Genomic DNA, 15658 nt, shown 5'->3' with positions numbered 1-15658 from the left:
GAGCTGTCATCACCATCGCCTAAGCCTGGGTAAGCACAGACCCTAAAGAAGCGGTAAGTAGGGACTAGAGGGATGGCTCAGTGGTTAAAAGCACCTCTTGCTCTTTCAAAGGACCCAGGTTTGGTTCCCAGCACCCACATGGTAGTTCACCCCATCTGAAACTCTTGTTCCAGAGAATTCATGGCTTCTTCTGACTTCCATGAACACCAGGTATACACAGGGCACACTGACATTCATTCGAGAAACATTCATACACATGAAGTAAAAATAGATAAATCTAAAAGAGGAGGAGGAGGAAATCAGCATCTGTGCCATCATCACGGAGAACACATTTTCTGGATGCCTCAGACTTCAGTCTTCAGAGTAGCAAACCGGTGCTCTTGCTGCTGGAAACCCTCTCTATGGAAGGCAGGACTGAAAAAAGCCTTTCAGCAGAGTGTGGTGGTGCATGCTTATCACCTCAGCCCTCAGGAGGCAGATGCAGGTGCATCTCTGTGAGCTTGAGGCCAGCCTGGGCTACAGAGTCAGTTCCAGGACAGCCAGAGCTACACAGTGAGACCCTGCCTCAACCATTTTTTTAAATAAATAAAAACAGATAGAAGAGAGCCCTTTAAATAATCCCATTTCCCCCTTCTACCAGATATGCTTTATCATCTGTGACTATTTTCTCATTTGTTAATTTAGACAGAGTTAACTACAACCCCCAGAATTCTCTTTCTATTATGCTTTCATTGTGTCTTTGTTTTATTTTTGTTGTTTTGTTTTTCTTTTGTGTTTTAGACACTGTTCTGCTATGCAGCCCTGGCTGGCCTGGCACTCACTACATTGCCCAGACTGGCCTCAAACTCACAAACCCTGCTGTTTCAGCCTTCCAATAGCTAGGGTCATGGATGTGAATCACCAGTTATATGAGGTTCCTTCTAAGGAGGGGTGAGAGAGCATAAGGCTGGCAGCCACCATTTAGTCCAGCACACACTCTGTCAGTTATCCAGTTCAACATTCCAGTCCATACCAGCCGAGTTTTCTCCATCCTGAAATGGCCAGATTTCTCCTTAGTGAAAAACCAAAACAGGGCTGGAGAGATGGCTCCGTGCTTCAGAGCACACTGCTGCTCCAGCACCTACTGGAAAGTCAGGTAGTTTGGCCTAGCTAACTCCAGGTCGAGAGGAAACCAAAGTCTCTGGGCCTCTGCATGCCCATAACATACCCACAAGTAGATACCCACATATACACGGAATTAAAAACAAGTTAGAATATTTTTTAAAAAGCAGCAGCAGCTGCTGCTGGGTCTACAGTTAATTTCCCTCCCCATCTGACTGTTTTCTGACTATGCTGTGGGGTTCCAACCTGCTACTGACTCTCTCCTAGCTGAACACACTTTCTCAGCCATACTATGTATGCCAGTTCCTTGTAAAAATCCACTCTTATACTCTGGTTTCCTTTCAGTAGACTCTTCCTTCTGTCCGAATTATTTTTTGTGGTGATATTTTGTGTATGATCTAATGAATAAAGCTTGTCTGAAGATCAAAGGGCAAAGCCAGCCACCAGTTAGCCATATAGGCCAGGCAGTGGTGGCACACACCTTTAATCCAGAACTCAGGAGGCAGAGGCAGATGGATCTCTGTGAATTCAAGGCCACCTTGGGCTATATAGGCTTGATCCAGTCTAAAACAGAAACAGAGCCAGGCAGTGGTGGCACACACTTTTGATCCCAACCCTCGGGAGGTGGAGACAGGAAGTGGTATGGCTGGGTGGAGAGAGGACTAGAAGGCGGGAGGAGACAGAAGCTGGGTACTCTTTCAGCTGAGTGTTTCATACAGGTAAGAACTAGTGGCTGGCTATTCTGCCTCTCTGACCTTTCAGCATTCACCCCGAGATCTGGCTTTGGGTTTTTATAATAAAACCAATTAGGATTCCTGCTATAATTTTTTTTTCTTTTTTTTGGTTTTTCGAGACAGGGTTTCTCTGTAGCTTTGGAGCCTGTCCTGGACTAGCTCTATAGACCAGGCAGGCCTCGAATTCACAGAGATTCACCTGCCTCTGCCTCCCGAGTGCTGGGATTACAGGCGTGCACCACATCCACCCGGCCCTGCTATAAATTTTTATTTTTATTTCTTAAGACTGTGTGTGTGCGTGTGTGTGTGTGTGTGTGTGTGTGTGTGTGTGTGTGTATGTGTGTTGATCGTGCACAAACATATATGAGAAGAGGATGCTAGTAGCCAGAAAATAAGAGCTGGAGTTATCGGCATTTGTTGGATGCCCAGCTTGTTACATGGGTCCTGGGATCAGAACTCCAATCTCACACACAGCACTCATATATGTGCATACACACACCCACAGCTTCTGTTCTATCTTTTGTGTATTCTGTGATTGACCTGTTAACCACAAGTGCATGCCTTGTCTGCAGAGAACTAAAGATAATATACAGATCAAACAGGACAGATCCAATTGATCAGTTACTTAGGATTATCCATTTGGATCAAGATTTACAAAGAATAGATATTCAAATTTATTTTTCTTTATTTTTCTTTTTTTAAATGCATGATTTTTGTTTGTTTTGTTTTGTTTGTCTTTCAAAACAGGGTTTCTCTGTGGAACAGCCCTGTCTGTCCTGGAACCTGACTTGCAGACCAGGCTGTCCTCAGACTCACAGAGATCCACCTGGTTCTGCCTCCCAAGTGCTGGGACTAAGGACGTGCGCCACCACTGCCCGGCTCGAGTGAAAGATGTTTCACTGTTTTGTTTTCCTGAGTTAGAGTCTCTCTCCACAGTACAAACTGGCCTCAGACTAGTACTCCCCCTCTGCGGCGCAAATGCTGAGACTCCTGGTGAGTCCCGCCACACCCAGCTTAAAGCACAGATTCTAAGAAGGATTCACAGAACAGGACTTACCGAAAGTGCTGGACGTTTGGAAGTATGCACGCGTGAGGCACTCTGACGATCTTTGGTGTCCCTGTGGTCCCCGAGGTATGGAGGACATAAGCCAAGCAACGCTCCTGCCGAACGTCCAGGCGTGCCTTCTCCCCGAGGCTGTTCTCAGAACCCCTGCTGGTTTTTCTTACTCTCATCTCATCCTTCTCTTTCCTATCACCAGTTTCCCAATGAAGGGCCAAGAGCACCAGGTCCTTATGCGCCACTGAAACCGTGTCCCAGTTCAAAACTGTTTCATGTGAAGATTTGAATTTCTGTGAGAGAAGACGTTCACGAATGTTCACATGCTCAAAAGGATTCTTTTGTAGAGAATGTAAAATATCCATTTCCTCATTCAATCTGGCTTAACCAGGGATGGGAGGACTAGCTACCTATCTGGGGACAAGGAGAGGAATGAGATACAACCAAGAGTTAAGTGTCCTTATTTTCAAACTCACCTTCAAAGCAGACGTGTATAAAAGCACATAACTGCAATGCAGTGTGGTAAAAGTGGTAAGGGCACATGACTGAGATGCTGGTGGAGAAACAGAACTTAATTCCATGCAAAGGGTCAGAGATTCCAGAGGCAGTATTTGTTATTCCCCAAATGAGAAGATGGGTAGTTCAGCCAATCACTGACAGAGAGCACATGATCTAAGGCGGCTGAGAACAGTAAGCACTTCAAAAACGTGCAAACATGGAGAAGAAGGTGAGGTCTGGCAATCATTTTGCATGATTAGCATAAAGGAGCCCAGCCCTTAGCCTATGTGATGGGCTCCATCTGAAAGTGGCAACAGCGTGGGACTGTTAAATGATTGCCACTTACTGGATCCTTTACAGTGGTTCTGAGCTGGTCATGCACTAGGAGTGGACAGCAAGATTCGGCAAGCAGCCTCAACAGAAGTTGTGACCTTCTGGCTATGGTGAGCCAACGGCTGGGTTCTGCTTTGGTGCTTTGGCGTGATGCAGAAGTGAGTTGGATGAAACAGTGTTATGTTTAATTCGTTTGATTTTTGATCTTTGGAAACAAGTTTTTGCTGTGTGGCCCCAGCTGGCCTGGAAGTCACCATGTAGACACTTGGCCTCTGCCTTGAGGCCACTGCAGCGCTCTGAGGGCTAGGACTACAGAGTACACCACCACTGGACCCACAGACATTTAAAGTGGGGTTCTTCTCATTACAGCTTCTTGGCCTGATTTGTAAAAACAGCTTAATTGAAACAATCTGAGTTTTCATATTAAACAAATAAATATAAATAACAAAAGGTCAAACGCTGGTAGCTTGCCACATTTTCTGCTTGTGTGTTTGTTGTATGTGTGCATGTTAGAAGTGGCTTGTTATATACAGCTTGTAATGCTAATAATGCTAATAATAATAATCAATATTAAAGGCAAACTGTAACCATCTGTAATCTCAGGACACATGAGCTGGAGGCAGCAGTACCTTCTAACACAAATTCAAGGTTAGCTGGATGTAGTGGTGCATGTCCTTAACCCAAGCATTCCCAATGCAGATGCAGGAAGACTTCTGTGAGTTTGAAGCTAGCCTGGTCTACATAACAAGTTCCAGGACAGCCAGGGCTAGGTAGAGAGACCCTGTCTCAAACCAAACAAGCCCAGGCAAACAAAAAAAGAAGTTCAAGGTCATCAGCTTAACAGTGAGTTTGAGGTCAGCCTGGGATATATGAAACTTTGTTTAAAACCAAACAAAACAGCAACTAAAATAGTTCAAGACCATATATTCTTTTTTTTTTTTTTAAGCTGAGGATCGAACCTAGGGCCTTGTGCTTGCTAGGCGAGCGCTCTACCACTGAGCTAAATCCCCAACCCAAGACCATATATTCTTAAGAGCTAGTTCAAAATCATTATTTTACATGCAAACTTTCCTCTGTCTGCCTGAGTCACAATAGCTCCCTCAGAGCCCCACCACACTGTAGATCCGTGGTGGGCTCCGGAGTACTTGTCCTTCTTTTCTCCCCAAAACACAGTACATAAAGTTAGAGGGTTGTATACACCAGCATCCTCCCAAATACCTTGTCTCTACCTAGCCCCAGCCTCTACACTGCTGACAGTGGGGCACAGAAGTCCTTGCAGGAGCCTCTCTTGTACATTGTAGGATTTTTAGCACCCTCTGCTATCTATTGGTGCCCAATAGCACCTCGTTTTTATTAGGATAATTATTACAGCCCAGAAGACCAGCTTCTGGGCTGCTGATAGGACTCAAAGAGAAAGCCTTAGCATGGCAAAACTTAGTACTTTTTATCAGAGAGCTGTTTTAGAAAGTGAATAAATTCTCATGCATTCTGATGGCTACTTTCTTTATTCTTTATTTTTATGTTGGCTCCAAATCTCTTTGTTCTTCACAGCTATATATATCCAACAGAATCTTTCATGTTGAATATAGGAGTTACATTTGAAGGTCACATTCCATTTCTTAAGTAAATGTTAAAAGACGGAGTCATCTTGACACCATACATGTAATAAATCTCAACTTCCTGACTGGTAGGGCTGTAATTCACAGCTGCAGCTGCAAAGAAAGAACCAATCATTTTGTTATCTATCTAAAGAGATAATCTTCTAAAGGACTTTTAAAGTCGTTACAAGACTAAACCACTGAGGAGTCCAAGAAAAATAAGGAAATTGTGTATTACATCCTATATTTCTGAGTGTAATAACATTTTAAACTAACATTTTGGGATTAGCAATCATAATCCAATGTCCAGCTCTCTTGGACTAGGATTGTTTACAGAGCTCCAAGTGCCATAAACGCTTTGGTTGGAACTCAGGTTTACCTTAATTCTCTTAATATGAGCTCATTTCAGCACTCTCCAAGGCATAGTGACACTAAAAGCATTTTAAATCCCCCCCCCGCCCCCCAAGACAAGGTTTCTCTGTGTAGCTTTGGTGCTGTCCTGGATCTCACTTTGTAGACCAAGCTGGCCTTGAACTCACAGAGATCTGCCTGGCTCTGCCTCCCCAGTGCCAGGATTAAAGGTGTGTGCCACCACTGCCTGAAAAAAACAGTCCTTCTGCATTTTAAATCTTAAAATATATTTTTCTGTCCTGTGTGTAACTTTAGACCTTAAAAAAATAAACTTGCAACTCTTGCTCGGAGCTATGAAGTACTGAGGCTGGAAATCTGTGCAGAGTTAATCACTGTCCTATGTTATCAGCCAGATCTTGCAAGAGAAACTGGCACAGCAATTAGGTTGCTTTGTGTCTTTAACCTTGGTTCAACAAATCAGACAGCTGGCTATGTGTCCTTGTGAACTGGACTTCTATTCCTGGGAACAGTCTATCTTAAAACCCATTATCAAGGCACCCGGTCTAATCTAAAGTTACTTTGAAGCTTTAAATCAGCTAATGGTATACAGCTGTCTTGATAGTGGAGAGACATAACTATTTTCCTATGTCAACCTGAGCTGTAATACAAAACAGGTCTAAGTATCTCACCGTCTTCATGAAACAATAGGCCTAGTTATAAAACATATCCTAGTATTCAGCTTAAGGAGAGATTATCTTCCTGACAATACACAGACATAAATGTGTCCAGTAGATGGAATATATTCATGAGATAAATACACTCCAATAAAGGCAATGGGGGATTTTTCATAGCCATTAAGGAAAAAATTACAACAGCACATGTGAAAATTACAGACAGAAGCAAACAATATTCCGGAGAACAACTGCTCTGGTGGGGAAAACAGTAGGTGCTCAATGAGTGCTCACTGCTTCTTCGTTAAGTGAAGCAAGAGCACTAACACCATCATTGAAATCGTGGCCAAGGAATGCAAGGCACTACCTATGGGTTTTGCTGTATGCCTTCACAAATCTTATTTTTGTTTTCCTTGGTTTTGTTTTGAGACAGGGTTCTCTGTGTAGTTCTGGAGCCTATCCTGGATCTCACTCTGTAGACCAGGCTGGCCTTGAACTCACAGAGATCCGCCTGGTGCTGGGATTAAAGGTGTGCGCCACCAATGCCCAACATCATAAATCATCTTGATATTGACAATTAATTCTCACACCTAACCATCTTTTAACTTCCAGTAAGATTTAAGAAAAATAAGCATGCCAGGTGTGGTGGCGCCTTTAATCCCATCACTTGGTAGGTAGAGGCAGGCGAATCTCTGTGATTTCAAGGCCAGCCTGATCTCCACATTTGATTCCAGGATAGCCACAGCCACATCCTCTCTCAAACAAATAAAAACAAAAAAACCCTCTAAGTGTGGTGATATTTTGTTTGTGCTTTAACAAATAAAGCTTGTCAGAGGGCAGAGCTAGCCACTAGAGGCCAGGCAGTGGTGGCGAATACCTCTAATCCCAGCACTTGGGAGGGGGAAACAGGAAGTGATATGGCTCGGCCTTTCAGTCTGAGGATTCGGTAGAGGTAAGAAGTCTCTCTAGTGGATGGCTCCTTTACCGATCTTTCAGCATTTACCCCAATATCTGGCTCTGGGTTTTTATTATTAAGACCACTTAGGATTCATGCTACAAATAAACACGACATTGCCATTTGAGTTTCATTTACTTGCAGTAATAAAGGACTGAGCAATTTGAGGAATAAGAGAGAAGGCTCCAGCCAAACACTGATATTTATTTTTAAAACACGGGTTAACTATAATTATGTAATTACTATCTTTCCGTTTCCTTTCTAGAGGCCCCACTCTAATACCCATGATCCTCTAGGAAACCTTTCACACAGCTTCCCATTTCACAACTGTATGCACACCAACACATACAATGCATTTAAGCTATTCTCAGTTATAAAGTGGTTCACAGAGAAGATAGGTAAAACTCAATATAGCTCCTATAATATTCATTTTTATTGGATAGACAGTATTTTATAAGCAAAAAAAAAAAAAAACCTTAATGATAATAAAACATGGCTGGGCAGTGGTAGCTCACGCTTCTAATCCCAGTACTCTGGAGGCAGAGGAAAGTGGATCTGTGTGAGTTCGAGGCCAGCCTGATCTACAGAACGAGTTCCCTGTCTCTGGACAAAAAAAAAAGGTTTGTTTTATGTGTATCTGTATACCTCCTTGTCTGTGTGTGTAACAGTGCTTGCAGAGTCCAGAAAAGGGCGTTGAATACCCTGAGTTGAAGTTACAGGTTTCTGTAAGCCCAGGGTGGGTGCTGGAACTGAACTCAGGTCCTCTGCAAGAGTAGTAAGTGCTCTTAACCTCTGAGCCATCTCTCCAGCCCTATACTTAAAAATGTTTTAAATAATAAATTTAGCTTTCCAATAATGTGTGGTTTAAGAGCTCATCTCTTTCAAAATGTAAGCTTGTTTATAATCCTTTAACATTGGAGACCACTGTAATTGATATAAGTATATAAAAGTAAACTCTCCAAGTACTATGACACTTTCCACCACTGGAAATAATTTGGAAACAGGAAGGAAAAATACACAATTGCCATAAGGTGAGAAGACACTTTCGTATCATGAGGGGTGGTTCTCAATGAAGTGTTCAGGGTGGACAGGGCACCCCTGGGAAGATCTGGGCATTTTTGGATGCAATATCAAAAAGGTGCTACTGGTCTCTAATACAGGTGTGGAAGGCAGTAATGCTATTAACCATCTTATATTGTACTGGAAACTTCCCACAACACACACTCAACCAAAACAGTGACATCACTGAAGCTGAGAAACACTGCCAGGGTTAGTAAAGTCAGAAGCCAAGACAGAGAACTTGTTTTTTCAAGACAGGGTTTCTCTGTGTAGCCCTGGCTATCCTGGAAGTAGCTCTGTAGACCAGGCTGGCCTTAATCTCACAGAGAACCAGCTGAGAGAATTCTTAAACTGAAAATATTCTCTCTCTTCCTCTTTTTCTCTCCCTCACACTGCACACCCCTCCAAAACACTTAAACACCAGGACTTACATTAACCTGCTTTTTCTCAACGAGAACATACTTGAGATCACATTTTTTCATAAAGTGAGCTGATTGCGACGGTGGCGAGTCTGGATCAATAGGTGCATAAGCTGCCGGGACCTGAAGGATTCTGAAGGAGAAATACAAGGTTAGCGGAGTGAATAAAATTCTCCCGTGAGCACTTCCATGTCTCTACTTTATTGTTCATTAGCATTTCAGATTTTAGGGTCATGCCTTAGTTGTAAATAGTTATTTTATCTTGTGCGCAATGAAAATCTTGGGTATTGTAAAATTCTATTTTAACTTCTCATAACTTGGGATGGGGATGTAGCTCAATTGTCTGGAGTATGCTTGGCATGTACAAGGTCCTGTGCTTGGCATGTACAAGGTCCTGGGTTCAATACTCAGTATTGAAAAAAAAAAGAGAGAGAGCTCTTAACACTTAATATATAAAAATACAATATTTTAAAAGGCTTAACAAGGACAAGAGTAATGTCTTAGTGGTTCTCTCTCTTTTTTTTTTTTTTTTTTTGGTTTTTCGAGACAGGGTTTCTCTGTGTAGTTTTGCACCTTTCCTAGAACTTGCTCTGTAGACCAGGCTGGCCTCGAACTCACAGAGACCCTCCTGCCTCTGCCTCCTGAGTGCTGGGATTAAAGGCGTGCACCACCACCACCCAGAAGTGGTTTTCTTTGATCTAACAACAGTTACATAATGCTTTAGCTGTTTTCTTTTGACAAACGAGGCCTTTACACTTTGGAGATACTTATTCTGCTTGTGAAAACCTTTAGTCTCTTCTTAATAGGCATGATTAAAATGATTAAAATAATTAAATAATTTAAAATAATACTTGGATAAATGTGTATTTTAATGTCTTCAGAAAACTGACAATACAAAAAAAATCCACCAGTAAACAGAACAATAGCTTACAATGTGCACTACGTAATAAAACTATAAATTAGCTTAGAGTAATATCAGTTTATACTAGAAATATTACCCTAAAATCCAGGAGGGTAAGTTGATCCCAGGTTGACAGTAGAGACCAATTTCCCGAATTCCTCCAAAGTCACAGTGTGTTAGCAGAAACTCGGATAATTCCGAAGCCTCACTCAGCACAGTCTTGTAGGTGTAAAACACTGGAGGCTGGTTATTGCCTTCATCAAAACATACAGCTGTTCTGTTCAAATAAATGGAGGCAGCGTGGTGCACCAACTCCTGAAGAGTCATTTTACTGAAGTTTGTCTAGACATCCGTGGCCAAGAAATCTACAGAGAGAAATGTTAGAAGTTAGGGGAGTTTTAGGCAGGCGAGGAAGAAACGTGTCTACTAGCAAAAATGATGGTATGAACTGGCTGTCTACATCAGTGACAGACTGCTTGCCAGTGTGCCCGAGTTCCGTCCGCAGCACTGCAAAACAACAAACTGAGGGCTGGAGAGATGGCTCAGAGGTTAAGAGCACTGGCTGCTCTTCCAGAGGTCCTGAGTTCAATTCCCAGCACCCACATGGTGGTTCACAGCCACCTGTAATGAGATCTGGCGCCCTCTTCTGGCCTGCAGTCATACATGATGTATATATAATAAATAAATAAATCTTTAAAAAAAAAAAAAACAAAAAAACTGAAAGGAAGCGTCCAGATAAAAGCTATGTCTATGCTGAAGGCTCTGCAAGGTTTACTGACCGATGAAAATGTTAAGAGTCTGGAGAGTTGGGATGCTTCACACTGTGTGAAGATGTATTTGCTGTTACTGGTACAATAAAAAGCTGAATGGTCAACAGCTAGGCAGGAGGTACTGGCAGGATTTCCCAGGACAGAGAGGAAGAGGAGGAAAATCTAGGTGCACTGGAGACACAGAGAGAAAACAGGAGGAGGTGCAAGATGGAAGAGAGGTAACACTATGTGACAGAAAGTAAATTAAAATAAACAGGTTAATTTCAGTTATAAGAGCTAGTTAGGAATAATTCTAAACTATAGGCCAATTTTTCATAATTAATAATAAGTCCCCATGTCACTTTTTGTGAGCTACACACCTGTCTATCCGACATCCTCAGTGACTGTCAGCTGAAGCCTTTGTGAAGGTAAGTGACACAGTCTAGCTTCCACCAAGCCCAGAGCTAAGAATATCACCTGATAATATCCCACACTTAGAATAGAATGTTCCTTGATTTGCTGTATGTCAGGGACCAAGATGTCAGGAACCAAACATGAACCATGGAAAGTACTAGCTAAGCCAGAGAACAAGTCATAAGCCCACTGCCCTTCCCCAGAGCAGTAACACCTGTTTACTAACCGGAGGCTCCCAAAGATAAGAACATGCCATAGTCAGGTGCCATGGCAACCGAACGTAAAGAGCATTCCATGGTCAGGTAGCCTAGCAACAGAATAAATGGCCCCTGACCAGTGACCTTAGCCAACATCTCGCAGTTGCACGATCTGTCTCCCACGTCTTGCACCCCTTCCATGTTGTGCACGCCCCCTTCCCCTCCTGTGATATATAAGCCTTGCTGAGGAAAATAAAATTTCCAGGTTGATCAGAATTCTGTCTTGCTATTGTCTCTTGTGTCCCCTGTTCCTTTCATTCACTCCCATAGGTGGGTAGCCCCCATTGAAACCCTGCTGGCCGGGGCAGCTGTAATCCACCTACCTAATTCCCTTGATTTTTTACTTTCTGTCTTTCGACTATACAAGCTCATAGAACTGCTTGCATGCTGGGGCACGATTTTTAGGGTCACCTAAATCTGTGTCCCTGTAACCTGATCACTCATATTTGGCTCACAATAAATTATCTCTTACTGTCCTTAAGGTAATAGCAGCATTTTGTGTTACAGAAAAAAACAAAACAAAACAAAACAAAACAAAAAGCTATATCAAAGATACATGACTGGCCGGGCGTGGTGGCGCACGCCTTTAATCCCAGCTCTTGGGAGGCAGAGGCAGGCGGATCTCTGTAAGTTCCAGGCCAGCCTGGTCTCCAAAGTGAGTTCCAGGATAGGCACAAAGCACACAGAGAAACTCTGTCTCGAAAAAACAAAAACAAAAACAAAAAAAAAAAAACCATGAATGAAGCTCTAAATTTAAAAAATACCTATGAAGCCGGGCGGTGGTAGCACACGCCTTTAATCCTAGTTCTTGGGAGGCAGAGGCAGGCGGATCTCTGTGAGTTCAAGGCCAGCTTGGGCTACAAAGTGAGTTCCAGGGCAGGCACCAAAACTACACAGAGAAACCCTGTCTTAAAACAAAACAAAACAAAAAACAAATGAACAAAAAAATACCTATGGCAACTTTGCTGGAAACAATGACATAAAAAATTAATTTGGGGCTGGAGAGATGGCTCAGTGGTTAAGAGCACCAACTGCTCTTCCAAAGGTCCTGAGTTCAAGTCCCAGGAACCACATGGTGGCTCACAACCACCTATAATGATATCTGGTGCCCTCTTCTGGCCTGCAGGGACACATGCGGGCAGAATACTGTATAATAAATAAATCTTTAAAAAAAATTAATTTGATGACAGCTGAACCCACACTGGATCAGAACTTAAACATGTGGGAAGAATGTGACATACACATAATAGAATTAAAGAAATAGAAATGTAGATTTATTCCTCAATTGACCACAATGTCAAAAGGATATACACTTTAAAAATAACCAAAAAAGGGGCTGGAGAGGTGGCTCAATGGTTAAGCACACTAGTCGCCAAAGGTCTGGGGTTCAATTCCCAGTATCACATAGCAGCTTATAAGCATCTTGACTCTAGTTCTGAGGGATCCTACTATCTTTTCTGACCCCTAAAATGAATATGGTGCACAAATATGCATGCAGGCAAAACATTAGTAGACAGAAAATAAAATATTATTTGGAGATTTATTTTGTGTACGAATTTTTTTGCTTGTATGCATGTGCATCACCTGTATGCCTGTTCGATCCCCTGGAACTGGGATTTGAGATGGTTGTTATGTACCATGTGGGTGCTGGGAATTGAACTCTTCAAGAGCAAGAATTTCTTCTAACCACTGATCCATCTCTCAAGCCCAAAATAAATAAATCTTTTTTGTTTTGTTTTGTTTTGTTTTTGTTTTTCGAGAAAGGATTTCTCCATGTAGTTTTGGTGCCTATCCTAGATCTTGCTCTGTAGACCAGGATGGCCTTGAACTCACAGGTCTCCACCTGGTTCTGCCTCCCAAGTGCTAGGATTAAAGGCATGCACCGACGCCCAGCTGGTATTTCTTTTCGTGGTACACAAAAGATGATTTTCCATAGATATACAAATGGTCATTATACAAATTATACAGATCACAGTATGTTCTACAGTTATGGGGACTGAGTTTATTTAGAATATAAGGTAGTGTAATAGTAATAAAGTACCTCCTGCTATTTTTTTTTTTTGCTTACATTGGGCCAGCCAAATAAATTTCTTTAAATACCCATTGTCCACATTTATGTATTATACTTATTTTACAAAAATCTAGTCTGGACCTGGAGATACATCTCAGGAGTTAAACAGCCCTGTTCTTTTAGAGGACCCGGGTTCAATATCAGCACCCACATGGTAGCTCATGGCAGTCCATAGTTCCAGTTCCAGAGGATCCAATGCCCTTTAAAGTCACCAGGCATGAACGAGGTGCATGTACATACCTGCAGGTAAAACATTTATGGTACTGTTTTATTAAAAAGAAATACCATAAGTATTAAAATTATCTTGTATTTTTAAATTTGATACTTAGGAATCACATTTCAATTCTTTTGCATCCTTTTGGACATTTTCAATTTTATGGGTTTAAGAAGCCCTTTTCTTTAACCAACTTGAATAAAATAAGAAATTAGTCTGTTTCAAAGTTGCTTTTCCTCCAGAAAGCAAACATGTATAATTGTTAATTTCTCACAAGAAAATAATAATCTAATTACATACTTCACAGCAGTGGAATAATGGGACTATAAACTAAGTTTTTAAAAAGAGAAAGTGTCATTTTTTATAACAAACTACAAAACTCACCACACAAAATATATACTATAAGTAAGTTTCTCTACTTTGAATTTACAGGTTTCCCGGTGGCAAAATTCAGTCTTGTCTAGATTTTCATTTCAGTCATTAAATTTATGTATATGTATTTTTTCTCTCTCCAATAAACATAATTTATTCCATGCTCAGATATACTTGGGCCAACAAATGGCTCAGTGGATAAAGGAACCTGCTGCCATCTCGCCTGAAAACCTGAGTTCAATTCCTGGGACCCACATGATGGAAGGAGAGAACCAACTCCCAAAAGGTGTCTTGTGACTTCCTCAAGCATGCTGCCCCGCCCCCGCCCCCCCCCCACCACAAATACTTTAACGTTAAATAAATAAGAAAATAAAAACAAGTCAACTATGGCTGTTTAAAGGGGGACTTTTTAGGAACAACACAAGGGTAATCTAACAAGCAGATTTCGCCTAATACGATCAAGCTTAAACGGCTTGCCCATTTGCAACTGTAAATGATGTTATTTAGCCACCAACAAATCCTGCTTTTCCGGGCTCTCCCTACACTGGGCATTATACATATTGGTAAAGTATCCATCGGCGTCGTCATACACACACATCACGCCGCCACCTTTAGTTACAATGCACCTCCGGGCTTCCAAAAATCTTTCACTGGCTCTCGGGGAACCACGCTAGGAGGTGGCGAGGCAGGTGCACTGCATTTCACTGAAGGGCACCGACCCGGTGGAGGAGGCTGACCCCGGAGGCCACACAGCACGGATCAGCTTGCCAGACGCACAGGTTCCGAGCCAGGGCCGGGCCGGCTCCCGAAGCCGGGCGGACTCGAGCGGAAGCAGCCCGGCCTCCTCGGGCCCCCGCCCCCCACGTGGCTCCCACCCCACCTTTTCACGACAGCGCGTGGAGTGCACTTTCCAGCGAGCAGCAGATGCCCAGCAGCCAGCCGTAAAGCTACCTCGCCACCACCGGGCTTCTCGCGTCCATCTTCCGGCGCCCGTGACGTCACGCAGGCGACGGGGGCGTGGCCATCGCTGACGGGGCTCCGCCCAGATGCGCCACGTGGTGCTGAAGGGCCTGGGACTGCGTTTGCAGAAGCAGACCCGAGCTGTTCAGGTTCAGAACTGCCGTGCACTCCAGGCGGCAGACCTGTGTTTGTGTGTGTGCCTGCATGAGTTTATGTGCACCATGTGCATGCAAGTGCGGGCCGATTCCCTGGAACTAGAGTCGCAGGTGGTTGTGAGTCACCGCGTGGGTGCCGGGGAGCCGAAAAGAGACCTCTGGAAGGGCGGTGAGCTCTCTTCACAGCCACCTCTAACACAGTTGAAATTTGAGCCGCAGTCTCCTCGTTCCTAAAGTGGGGGTAAAAATAGCCCAGAAGGCTGAAGTGAAGAAATCACCCCCAAATTTGATAGTAACTGGCATTATCCCCTCCACATTTTCTGAGAACACATACTCAAGATTGGTGGGAGTCTCACTACACGTGAAGGGTCACAACTGTGGTGAGTTACTGTGCTCCAGTAGATAAGAAAGGAGCAGGAAATTTTGTTTCTGTGTTCCGGATGGGAGGTGAGAGAGCAGCTGAGCATCCATCATGGTGCCTGAAGAGGCATAGGGGTGTGTCCTGGGCTGCTGAGGACTGAAGCTGTTGTCCCAAACCGTGCAAGAAATACCCATTTGCAAACTGCATTTTCCCTGTGTACTAGGGGCATCTCCAAACGTCTTTTTAGTGGTTTGTTTGTTCTAGTTAGTTTTCTTTCTGTTTTTTTTTTTCTTTTTTTTTCTTCTTTTTTGTCGGAGCTGAGGACTGAACCCGGGGCCTTGTGCTTGCTAGGCAAGTGCTCTACCACTGAGCTAAATCCCCAACCCTCTAGTTAGCTTTCTATTGCTGTAATAAAACATCATAACCAA

The 15658-nt window shown here is 43.1% G+C and overlaps 1 protein-coding gene across 3 annotated transcripts in view; it reads right to left on the bottom strand.

Annotated features, from left to right (window-relative positions):
• Positions 1 to 14668, bottom strand: part of Aasdh (aminoadipate-semialdehyde dehydrogenase) — a 32748-nt gene extending 18080 nt beyond the window's left edge. For 2 of the 3 annotated variants that reach the window (XM_036201540.1, XM_036201543.1), the window contains exons 1-4: positions 10457 to 10517; positions 9775 to 10042; positions 8789 to 8909; positions 2893 to 3185 (exon numbers count right to left, since the gene is read on the bottom strand). In XM_036201540.1, coding sequence (XP_036057433.1) covers positions 2893 to 3185; positions 8789 to 8909; positions 9775 to 10004 — 644 coding nt within the window. In that variant the 5' untranslated portion in view covers positions 10005 to 10042; positions 10457 to 10517. Of the gene's footprint in view, positions 1 to 2892; positions 3186 to 8788; positions 8910 to 9774; positions 10043 to 10456; positions 10518 to 14634 lie in introns of those variants that run through there. The other variant, XM_036201542.1, reaches the window with a different exon arrangement.
• Between the last annotated feature and the right edge of the window lie 990 nt (positions 14669 to 15658).

This window comes from Onychomys torridus, chromosome 10 (genome assembly GCF_903995425.1).
Source record: "Onychomys torridus chromosome 10, mOncTor1.1, whole genome shotgun sequence".
Taxonomy (NCBI): domain Eukaryota; kingdom Metazoa; phylum Chordata; class Mammalia; order Rodentia; family Cricetidae; genus Onychomys; species Onychomys torridus.
This window is presented reverse-complemented; position numbering and strand designations above follow the sequence as displayed.